Source organism: Leptonychotes weddellii, chromosome 7, assembly GCF_054177405.1.
Source record: "Leptonychotes weddellii isolate Sample4059 chromosome 7, ASM5417740v2, whole genome shotgun sequence".
NCBI lineage: Eukaryota > Metazoa > Chordata > Mammalia > Carnivora > Phocidae > Leptonychotes > Leptonychotes weddellii.
In genome coordinates, this window is record NC_138375.1 from 28,879,205 (window position 1) to 28,892,036 (window position 12,832).

Here is a 12,832-nt window from a genome sequence, read left to right on the forward strand (position 1 = left end):
AATGGAATTTTATTCAGCCATCAAAAGGAATGAAATCTTGCCATTTGCAATGACGTGGATGTAACTGGAGGGTATTATGCTGAATGAAATAAGTCAATCAGAGAAAGACATGTATCATATGATCTCACTGATATGAGGAATTCTTAATCTCAGGAAACAAACTGAGGGTTGCTGGAGTGGTGGGAGGTGGGAGGGATGGGGTGGCTGGGTGATAGACATTGGGGAGGGTATGTGCTATGGTGAGTGCTGTGAGTTGTGTAAGACTGTTGAATCACAGACCTGTACCTCCGAAACAAATAATACATTATATGTTAAAAAAAAAAAAAGAAGAAGATGGCAGAAGGGGAAGAATGAAGGGGGGGAAATCGGAGGGGTAAACGAACCATGAGAGACTATGGACTCTGAATCTATTTATTTTTAAATTACCTTGGCAATTATATCCATTGGAAATACAGCCATCTTATTGGTTCATATAATCTATCAAGTACTATACTTGGTACTGGATTCCAGAGAAATAAAAGGCATTTCTCAGCCTTCAAAGAGTTTGAGTTGCTTGTTGAAAATCCTAGAGGGGTACCTAAGTGGCTCAGTTGGTTAAGCATCTACCTTCAGATCAGATCATGATCCCGGGGTCCTGGAATTGCTGGGATCGAGCCCTGCATTGGACTCCCTGCTCAGTGGGGAGCCTGCTTCTCCCTCTCCCTTTGCCTGCCACTCCCCCTGCTTATGCTCTCTTTCTCTGTCTCTCTCTGTCAAATAAATAAATAACATCTTTAAAAAAAATCCTAAAAATATGCTCCCCAAATACTTATGTGCCCCTATAAAACAATAAACTAATAATGCAACAGACACAATAACTAAATAAAAATATATTCCCACATCATAAGTATATTACTTATAATATATTTTCCATGTATTTTATTTCTTAAATTTCATCTATCCATTGACTTTTATTATGTAAGCAAAACTGTGTTATTTTAGACAATAAACTTGGTTCTCAAATATGCTAATATAAAAATTAGGAATATAGAATATTCTCTTGAGAAAATATAAAAGGAAAATAATTGTCTATTAAAATATCAATTATACCATTCTAATTGTCACCAAATATGAATTTAAATTAGCTAAAAAAATTTTTTTTAATCCTGTAAACCATATTACCAAATGGGAAATAAATAAGAATAACATGAAAATAATTTGAGAACTAGTAATTGATGCACTTTTCATATGAGAATAATTTTATAGCTATGACTAAGGTAATAATACCAAGTAAAATCATCATAAGCACTCTCCAAAATTCATATTAAACCTGAAAAGTTATGGAAGTTTACTAAAATCTCCAGTATTTTTATAAAAGCTAATAGCTTAAGATTTTTCTTCTGTGTGTTCTTTTCATAAACTCTTTGATTTCTTCTTCAAAAATGAATTTTTGATAGGGAAAAATAGAGCACCATGTTCATATCCAGACAAAGAGAAACAAATTAACTAAATTGAGTCAGTGACACAGAAGTTAACTTTATAATGTCCTGTGATAGCTACCAAAAGTACCAAATAATGCATAAATGTGCAATTCCTTCTTTAATCTCTGAACTTCCCTTGAAAAAGAGATGGGCAGGATACAATTTGTGTGGGGTGACACAATCTTATTGCCTCAATGTAGTTCTCAATGTAACTTCCTTTAGTGGTATGTCTCAAAAAGAATGGTGTACCATCAATGCTGCCAAAACAAAGTTGAACAGCTCCTCTGATAAAAGCTGTTAATTGAGATGATCGAAACAGACTCATACAGCTAGCCAGCTGCCAAGGCCCCAAAGTCCTATGGGAAAAATAAATACCAGAAACTTCAAAGAGGTGATGCTGGAAATGATTGTTCATGAGCCTCCCTTGGGAGCAGCAGGTGGTAGTCTGGCCAAAGAGCCATTATTGCTTAGAATTCTCTGGCTCTCTCTTTTGTAGGAGAATGAATCATCTTTGACATCTTGGGCAAAGGTACAGATTGTAGATATTCCTTCTGGTAGTCACTGAAATAACTGTTCAGGATTAGAGACACGGTTCTGGAAGCTACTAAAGTTTAAAGATCACACCTTTTAAATCTGCTCTGGCCTTCATATTTCTAGATAATGTCCCCCTTCTCCACTAAGGTGAATTATGGGAGCATCTGAACTTCTTCAGTCTCATATTGCCCAACTGGTCCTAAGAGGTTCATCCTAGATCCTCTCCTATTTAGTTTGTGTGTGTGTGTGTGTGTTTTATGGTATTTAAGTTAACTGAAAGTGCTACTGTGGAACCTGGAAAAATTGTGTTTAATTTTAAATATACACCCCAGATACAGCATCTGCTAGAGACAGTTCTGACTCTAACAAGGATACTATGATCGCCACACACTTGATTCTTAACTTACACAATGTCCTGTGATATTCTTATATTTTTGCCTTAAATGGACTTTATGAAAAAGCCATTTTGGAGAATGTAATCTTTGAGATTAGTAAGATTTAACTAAATAAATATCAATAGTTAAACCATTTTCGATTAAAATCCATTCATATAAATTCATACATAGAGGATGTATTAAATCTTTTCTTGATAATTCCAGTCATTGTTACGCCCACACATTTCTGGACTGTGCTCTAAAACATTGATTTCGTGTAGCCTAGGGGAGGCTGAGAGGGCATTTTGGATGTGATTCCTGTGAGCATTTAAGTCTTCAGTTATTCTGCTTATTATCTCATGGGATAAGTAGTCTACTTTCATTCCTTCATATCCTTAAAGTTCTTGCATGTAGATGGCCCTCCACTTTCTTACAGTTGGAGTAAGATATAACCAAAGTTATTCAGGTTGTATGTAAACTAAGAACTAGGTTCTGAGTGAAAATCTGAGGAGGAATCTAAGACACAAAATATGTGTTTAAGTACTTAATAGCTGGCATTTAATTTGGCCTTTTTTTTTCTTGTTTATTCTTAGCAAGCCAGCAATCTTATCTACCCAGATAAGAAAATTTCCAGGAACTGTAAAGTATCACTGAATTGGATTATTCTATTAGTATTTGATTTTCATGTATATTTTTCTTTTTTTTTTTTTTAAAGATTTTATTTATTTATTCATGAGAGAGAGAGAGAGGCAGAGTGAGAAGCAGGCTCCCAAGGAGCAGGGAGCCCGATGCGGGACTCGATCCCAGGACTCCGGGATCATGACCTGAGCCGAAGGCAGACGCTTAACCATCTGAGCCACCCAAGCGCCCCATGTATATTTTTCTAATCTACCAATTATGTTTAGATCCCTAGAGCTGGAAATTTTTTTCCTGCATCTCTAATAGTTTATTCCCAATAGTCGAACTCCTAATAAGCTCTGTAAGTTCAGTGAATATGTGAAAATAAAATAAAACAAAAACAAAAAAACTGAGTTCCATCTCTAGAAAATAAAGCTTTGTTTTAAACATCCATGATGCAGAATGACTACTTAAATGTTATCATAGTGATTAATCAGCAGTGTGTCCAGAAGCAAACTCATCTGAGGTTCATTCTTATCTCAGGCAGAAGTAAAAATGTCTTGTACCAGTGGTGAGTCAGCTTGACTTATCACTCTTCTCTTTATTAGCAAACATGAGCTCACACACTCACATATGGGCAGGTGCTGATTAAGTCATTCTCTAAAGTTTGAAAGAATAAAATCAATTACTAACATTGTCAGTTTGAGATTATAAATTATAACTTGTTTTTTTTTAAGATTTTATTTATTCATTTGAGACACAGAGGTACAGAGATATAGAGAGAAAGAGAGAGAGAGCATGAGCAGGGAGAGAGGCAGAGGGAGAGGGAGAAGCAGGCTCCCCGCTGAGCAGGGAGCCCGATGCGGGGCTCGATCCCAGGACCCTGAGATCATGACCTGAGCCGAAGGCGGACGCTTAACCATCTGAGCCACCCAGATGCCCCAAATTATAACTTGGTTTTATAAGTCCTTTGCTAATTGCCCACCTAAGATTCACAAACCATTTTTAAGAAAGTTTTGTCATGCTACTGATTTCAAATGTGCCCTTTTTAAATAGTGAAGCTCTACAGCTCTAAAATTTAATGTCAAATTTCTAGGTCTCTTCATTTTCATTTTCTTTTTTTTTTTTAAAGATTTTATTTATTTATTTGACAGAGAGAGAGAGCACAAGCAGGGGGAGTGGCAGGCAGAGGGAGAGGGAGAAGCAGGCTACCTGCTGAGCAGGGAGGCCAGATGCAGGGCTCAATCCCAGGACCTTGGGACCATGACCTGAGCTGAAGGCAGACACTTGACTGAGCCGCCCAGGTGCCCCATTTTCTTTTTCTTCTAAGACAAACCAGTTCGTTGTCTTAGGCCATCTCTTCCTCCTTAGTTGTGTTTCCTTATCCCCTAAACAGTCAGGAGGAGAGTGAAAAATTCAGTTCATCTTGTGAGCCAGAAACTTATATATGTGGAATCAAATCATAACTTACATTTCTTTCAAAGCAGACATTATCTTTTGAAATGTTACTGTGAGTTTTCAGAAAAACAAAATGTCTAGATGGAAGCCAAATTTTTTACTTCTTTGGCTTTTTGATTCATCTGCCTCCATAACACAGGCCCAAATATTCCCTCATTTTCATCATCCAGGGAATTCCTAGAGCAAGAAGTAAACTAAAGACAGAAACCTTTAGATTCAGAACACCCCTCTGGCTTCCATCTAGACATTTTGTTTTTCTGAAAACTCACATTAATATAATATCTATGTATAAGGAGATAAAATACATATTAGGAAATCAAACCAATATTAGTAATTTACATTTATATATTTTTTTGAATCTGATACTGTGTGAGATAGATAATTAGGTAAAATCAAGACTCATATAAGTTGTAAATAATTAATGCCAAAATAAAATATATTCTTTTTTTTATTCTTTAGAGTATTTAAAGCTACTGAGATAGCTATCTATTAGATTTTTTCCCTTTATAAAATACTACCCTAGAAACACTTTCTAAAACCAGCTTTCTTAAAAAACAAAACAAAAACAAAAAACAAAAGGTTGTTTAAATCCCTTTTCACATATGATATTCATTTATTTGAAAGTCACTATAACCAGGGCCCAAACTGGTGAATTTATACATCAAGTACAACTCAAAACCATTGACACATTAAAATGAAAGGCCTCAAAGTACCACTGAGCTTCTTATTTTTAGTGAGAAAATTGAGACCAAAAAGATTAAGAGACTTGTTCAAGTTCGGAGAGTTAACTTGTTGGAACAGCATGTGACAATTGACTTTGGAGACAGGCCAGGAAAGTAGATTCACAGGACAAAAATTAGGAAGCTAGAGGGTCCTTAGATTAGGCAAGCACTCAAAATTCAGAAATACTCAGGAGAATAGGGACAAACAATTGGGTCAGAAAGGGGAAAAAAATCCAAATAGCCATAGGGACATAAGTGACAAGGGGAACTTGAAATTGGAGCAACCCTGACTCAGCTAGAAAGCTCTAAAGGTGGTTGGAGTGAGTTGTTGTCCATGAGAAGGACAAATCCTGACAGAGGTAGACACTACAGGGAAATGGGGAAGGAGTTCAAGGTAGGATCAGTGCCTGAATAACCGAACAATAGCCTGAAACTGTAGGTATTTGTCTGGAAAATTCTTGGGGTGATAAATCAATATTTGGAAATTTGGGGGAAAATTGTTTTGCATGAAGACTATTATTCACAACTGCACTAGCTCCTTCTCTTACCATCTTCTCACACAACAAATGTAACTACTTGTTTACCCATTTAAATGTAATCTAGACTACCAGGGATATAATAATAACTTCTTTCTTACAGAGGTCCATGTGAGAAGAGAGGTGTTAATTCCAATATAACATATTAGAATACAGTAGGCTAAAATTTCTCTTTACAGAGAGTGTTTGTCAGAAGTCAAAAGACTCAAGAGTCTTAACCAGAATCTCTAACAGCTCTAATATATGCCCAAATAAGAGCAATAAAACAGGATATTCTTTCTTGGGTCTTTAGAGATGAACTCTTGAACTCTCAATAGTTATTCTTGACAAGGATTTTTAACTGATGCTCAGCTCAGCCTACAGTGCAATGGAAAAGAGAAAAACCACAAGAGCTTTCCTTTTTTCATGAGGCACATGATGTACCCTTCAGGCTACCACAGGGCAGTGGGCTATCACTAACACTCAAGACTTGGATAAGAACTGTACTAACCCTAACCTTTCCAATTTTAGTGGACTTTAATGGGTTATTTGTACAATAATTTACTGCTGAAGATAATTCACAGCCCACACAATTCTACCTAAAGCCCATCCTTCAGTGTCTGAGGAATTATGACTTTGTTCTTTAGCTTTAATTAGCTGGCAAGGAAGGAGGGTTAATGACATTGGTACACAATCTTTGCAGCTATAACAAGTTTGTTCTGACAGAAGATATACAAAAAGGGAACTCATCGGATCTCAATTAAAAAACAATTGGCCAAAAGCATGGAGGACATGTTTTCTAAATGTTAGATAGGTTGGGGATTTAATTAAAATAGTTAATGCAATGAATTACCCTTGATCTTTTGTAGGTTTCTGAGACACTGTGATAAATTTGTCTAATCCCTTAAAATTATAACCCTTAACAGTAAGAATCCCAGTTTTTCAATCCACGAGTAGAAAGTTTATGCATAACACCTGAACCTGTGTGGCTGTATTAGTGGATGGAGAATTTGAGTATTCCCCACTCTTGCCTGCTGGGTACAGCCTGATACAAGGTCCCTACTCTTGCATTCTCTAGTTGGCACTTCTTAGGCCAAGACTCAGGGACATTATGTTCTTCTCAAATGACTAGTCCCACAAATTGCCTATTTCTGTGAAAAAGAGATTGAAAAGTGCCACAATCTATAGCCATGGAAAAGAATGCAGAAAATGGCAAAGAAAACCTTCTCTCTTTTTGAACTTGGAGAGAGTGTGTACTCTGTATATAAAGAAGAGAGAAGTATAGAATACCACTAAATATGTTTCGATTTAGCATCCTGGAATTATGGAAGTCAACCCACTAAAGTGTTACCAAATTCTGGAGGCTTCCTGAGCCTTTTTTTGCAACTGTTTTGGTAATATGTAGCCTTGATAAGACTAGCATTATGAAAATTATGTCAAAATTGCTATACTATATATTCCGTGCAAAAGGAATAACATGGTTTTTTTTTATTTCTGTATCCTTAATCCTTAGCAAGTACCTGGAACATAGCCAGTACCAATGTGTGTGTGTGTGTACACATACATAAATATAAATATACATATATAAAAATTGTAGCTGACTTATTTATTTATAACATTCAAAGTGGATGACTGACATAGTACTTTACATTTTACAAAGTGCTTTTCATACATACTCAAATTTACACTTCATTGAAAAATTGCTATAGAGCACGCCTATTCCCTGAAACTTCAAGAGACCCAATTACACAATAAGAAATAGAATTTGGAAGTATGTAATTGTGGCTCAGCAAGAATTTCCTTGGAAATAGGGTGGATCCTTGAATAATGAAGTTTTACACCTCTATCTTTCTCATCCATCCCCATGATCTTCAGTTCCAAAGAGTGTAGGTAAACTACAGTTGGGAATCCTCTGAACTCAGAGATTTTCAGTCTACCTGATAAGCTCACCAAACTTTGGGCATGTTTTTGGTAGGAATAAAAGGAGGTGACAGAGAGCCATATTCATTCATTTGTAGTCTTCATTTGGTATATATCTTTAATTGTATGTTTCTGGTTTGGTTGTAAACCAAAGAGGAAATGACCCTGTATCTGAGTGATCATTCCATCCAGTCCTCAAACCTAAATTAGCTTTTGTGGTCTGGCCTGGTTCAAATGCCCAAAGTATTCTAATTTGGATGGTTTCTGTTTTGATTTAATTTATAAAACTATATATTTATGGTATCTTTAGGACAACAAAGTTTTATTTTGCATATTTGATGCAAAGAGTCCTTGAATTATCATTAGTGAATATTTATGGAGCATCTCTTATAACCAAGTCAATTCCTGCTAGGAATTGTGAAGAGAAATGAGGAATGTAGTTCTTATGGGCTGAGTTGTGTCCCCTCACCTCCAGAATTCATATGTTAAAGTCTTAACTGAGCCCCTATACCTCAGAATGTGATTATGGTTTGGAAATAGGGTCTTTGCAGAGGTTAAGTAAGTTAAAATGAGATCACTAGAGTGGGCTCCAATCCAGTATGACTGGTGTTCTTATAAGATTTGGACGCAGAAGATTTGGACATAGACCCATACAGAGGGAAGACAATGTGAAAACATAGGGGGGAAAAATGTCCATTTACAAGTCTAAAAAAAAGGCCTAGAAGAGATCCACCTTTCATGACTTTCAGAAGAAGCCAACCTTGCTGACACCTTGATCTTGGACTTCTAGCTTTCAGAACTGTGAGAAAATAAATTTCTGTTGTTTAAGCCACGTAGTCTGTGGTACTTCGTTATGGCAGCCCTAGCAAAGTAATACCACTTCACTTATGATTCTCATTCACTACGATCTTACATTTATTTCTATATCCATGGATGTGAAATGAAAATAAATAAAATTTAGGCTCCTTAGCATTTTAAATACGCATGTAATGAAACGGCTTGTATTTCTTATAGCATCCTTCTGGTAGCATGAGAGGATTGGGTTGTTTTGTTCTGTTGTTTGATGTTTTTTCTGTTACCGATCAGAAGATGATTTACAGAATGATTTTATTTTTACGTGCAAAACATACTTAACACAATTTTTGGAACACATAATTCAAGAAGTGTTATTCCCTTTCTGCTCTGTTTCTCTACTACATGGTTTCCCAAAACATCAGTGCGTAGGTAGAACCTGGGAAAAATCAAGTAGCTAATATAATTTATCTTAAAGCTCTTGTTAGCTTTTCCTTTCAGCGACCCTGTTCGTCATTTTGGTAAGCTCTTTCCAAATAACTAATATTCTTAGATTTAGTTACCAAGCCATGAATCTAGCCACTGAGATGCTATCAGTTCCAAGCCACATTGTTCTTGACCTTTCACTTCTCTGCCAAAAGTTACATGACCTAGTGTCCATTTTTTCAGGGATATGCTCTCCTATCTTATGTGGTAAATCAGCCATCCTATAAAAGGTATGTTTGGTCCTGCATGTTCATTACTTCATTCCCTAGATAATTATAACTTAATGCATATTGTAATTTTCATGTATTGCAGAAAAAATGACTTATTCTAGTTCTATCCATAATGGTAAAAAAGAATATTTTGTAGTTAACTGATCCTTTGTTATTTATAATATCACATTCATATTCAGTTAACATTTTTCTGAATACCCATTATTTATCAGACATAGAATTTAATACCCATTCCACATATGTATTGCAATCCTCATTTTACAAGAGGGAAAAAAAAAAGCTTTGAAGAGATGTAATAAGCTGCCCTAAACCACACAGTTGATAAATAGTGAAACTGATATTCAAATCCAAATCCTGACCCAGGTCCATTTTTGTTATTATTATTATTATTATTTGCTACTGTCTCCCATTTTGATATCCCCATATGTTTATAAATGTTAGTGGAAGGAAGCCAAGGGAAAGAAAGGAGAAAATATTGAAACCAAGTATTTATTTTCTTTTCTATATTCCATTCCCTGTTCTGTACTTGCATCTCTGGGGAGAAACACAAAAATTGGTTGGAAGCCTAAGAATGTGGCAAGAAATAGCAGGCATCAGAATGGCTCTAGTTATAAACAAGAGGTCCTCGGTGCTCCCCTAGGATAAACGCTGTTTAAAGTACACATCAATGTAGTATCTGGAAAGGATTCTAAAAACAGACACCTATTTAAATCCTTCAGTCAAACAAATATTTCATCTCAACACTTTGCTTACTTGGAAGAATAAGCAAACTTACTTAAACAGGCTATGTGTTCTAAAAAATAAAAGAAAACTTATACACAGAATTTCCCTCTGAGCACAACTTAACTGATTTTTCTAGATGTCATCCTGAAGGAAGCAAAAATATTACAACTCAAGAGCAAAAGCATACTTGACAAATGTAAACTTCTAGTTTTAGGTTGGGAAAACTCTATCTTACCACATCTGAGCTGCATAAAAGAACAAGTCAGCAAGACTTACACCCACAGTTATCTTTTTTTTTAAATTTATACGAAAAAAAAAAACCTCTTCTAGAAAAAACTATCTATTCAGAAATCCTCTGAAAGGATTTCGATTTTATAATCTAAACTTCCAAGAACAATTCCAAAGAGAAGAATGTGTCCCCCCAAAAAGAAGAAAAAAAGAGTATCTTTGCAGTTAAAACTAAATTAAGTGTTTAGGAAAATGATAAACTTCAACCAATAAAATTTCATAAAACATTTTCACAAATAACAATCTAGGGAAGAGCAGGATTTTAAAAATGTGCATTCTGGCTTAGGTTTAGTAGCTGTGTGTCTGGAGCATCAGAGTGATCATCTGAATTTTCAATGGGATGGACAAAAATAACCATTTTACTGCTAAAACCATTTTTTAAATAAAATCCTACAGGGATGTCTATAAATATTAAAAATATGTATTATATAGATATCTTTTAAAATTTCATATATATATATATGTTTTTCATTTTCTATTTTTATATAGATGCAGAATTGCTTTGTCTAAAGCCAAGATGCAGGTGTTAAGCCTACCTGCTCCTCTTTCCTCTCAAGCTCCCAAGAGATTACTGATGACCACGGTTTGGAAACCTCTCAACCTTGAGCACTCTTCAGTATCTTCTAGGTATGGAAATTACCTTTGCATGGCTCAAATGTATTAGCCAATATATTAGCAAATAAATGAACTTTAGTAAGAAGACCACACATACATCAGGCATGGCAAGAGCTATTAATTCAAGTGCTAAGGGAGGCCTGGGTGACTCAGTCAGTTAAGCATGGGACACTTGATTTCCACTCAGGTCATGATCTCAGGATCTTGAGATCAAGTCCAGTGCTGGGCTCTGTGCTAAGCATGGAACCTGCTTAAGATTCTCTCTCTCCTTTCCCTCTGCCCCTCCCCTGCTCATTCCCCCCCGCCCAAAAAATAAATAATAAATAATTCAAGTGCTAATTCTTTCTATTACTAGTTAGTACATGATACCACTGGGTGAAAAGTAATGAGAAGACTATGATAAATTTATTGAATTCTTCTATGCATCTACAAGTTGAAGTTGTCACATCTGTGCACACATTTAAACATTTGTGATCCCAGCATAGTCACTTGTACATATTTAAAAATTCCCATAAATAGAAAAATTTGGTGACAATAATATTGCAAAATTATAACTGAATACTTTTCTATTCTGTTCTATTAGCAAAAGTATAGCTATGAAAACTCATGACTTTGGATGATTAAGTTCTAATTGTTCTCATTTTCCCTGAAAGGAGAAAATAGTTCTGCTTAATGAAATGTGATTAGGGGCACCTGGGTGGCTCAGTCTGCTAAGCATCTGCCTTCAGCTCAGGTCATGATCCTGGGGTTCTGGGATGGATCCCTCGTGGAGGGCTCACTATTCAGTGGGGAGTCTGCCTCTCCCTCTCCCTCTGCCCCTCCCCCTGCTGTGCTCTCTCATGCTCTCTCTCTCTCTCAAATAAATAAATAAAATCTTTAAAAAAAATAAAAGAAATCTGATTAAATGGTAAGAGAAAGAAGTCCAATATTAGAGACCAAAGGGATGTAGCCAGAGAAGAAAAAAAAGGGGGGGCTTTAGAGCATCAGCTGTGTAACTCAGTCCCAGTACCTGGATAATTCATTGATGACTGCACTTCTCTCAGGGAGAATATTTTCAGTGATATACCTTGAATGAGACAACTAATCATTATAGAAAGATGACAAATTTTGGGATTAAATTCTCTGGGTTGAAATTCCAACTCAGTTATTTACTACAAATGTACTCATTCTTGATTTCTTCATAATAAAATGATGAGTGTATCAACTATCTAGTTGGGTTCTTGAGAATATAAAAAATACCACAAGAAAAATTCCTGCCATCCAAATCAGCAAAGAAGAAGTGAAACTCTCACATTTTGCAGATGATATGATACTTTATGTGGAAAACCCAAAAGACTCCACCCCAAAACTGCTAGAACTCATACAGTAATTCAGTAAAGTGGCAGGATATAAAATCAATGCACAAAAATCAGTGGCATTTCTATATACTAACAACAAGACAGAAGAAAGAAAAATTAAGGAGTTGATCCCATTTACAATTGCACCCAAAACCATAAGATACCTAAATAAATCTAACCAAAGAGGCAAAGAATCTGTATTCAGAAAACTGTAGAATATTTATGAAAGAAATTAAGGAAGACACAAAGAAATAGAAAAATGTTTCATGCTCATGGATTGGAAGAACAAATATTGTGAAGATCTCTATGCTACCCAGAGCAATCTACACATTTAATGCATCCCTATCAACATCAACTCTTTTCAAAGGAATGGAACAAATAATCCTAAAATTTGTATGGAACCAGAAAAGACCCTGAATAGCCAGAGGAATGTTGAAAAAGAAAAGCAAAGCTGGCGGCATCACAATTCCGGACTTCAAGCTCTATTACAAAGCTGTCATCATCAAGACAGCATGGTACTGGCACAAAAACAGACACATAGATCCATAGAACAGAATAAAGAGCCCAGAAATGGACCCTCAACTCTGTGGTCAACTAATCTTCGACAAAGCAGGAAAGAATGTCCAATGGAAAAAAGACAGTCTCTTCAACAAATGGTGTTGGGAAAATTGGACAGCCACATGCAGAAGAATGAAACTGGACCATTTCCTTACACCACACACAAAAATAGACTCAAAATGTATGAAAGACCTCAATGTAA

The 12,832-nt window shown here is 35.8% G+C and overlaps 1 protein-coding gene and 1 long non-coding RNA gene across 2 annotated transcripts in view; one reads left to right on the forward strand and one right to left on the reverse strand.

Annotated features, from left to right (window-relative positions):
- LOC145722562 (uncharacterized) overlaps positions 1-12,832 on the reverse strand; it is a 347,599-nt gene that overhangs the window by 226,451 nt on the left and 108,316 nt on the right. The gene's annotated exons all lie outside the window — the stretch shown is intronic.
- The window catches only part of LOC145722501 (uncharacterized), a 164,556-nt gene that overhangs the window by 87,158 nt on the left and 64,566 nt on the right, over positions 1-12,832 (forward strand). The window contains exon 3 of the mRNA XM_081825768.1: positions 10,610-10,747. Coding sequence (XP_081681894.1) covers positions 10,610-10,747 — 138 coding nt within the window. The remainder of the gene's footprint in view (positions 1-10,609; positions 10,748-12,832) is intronic.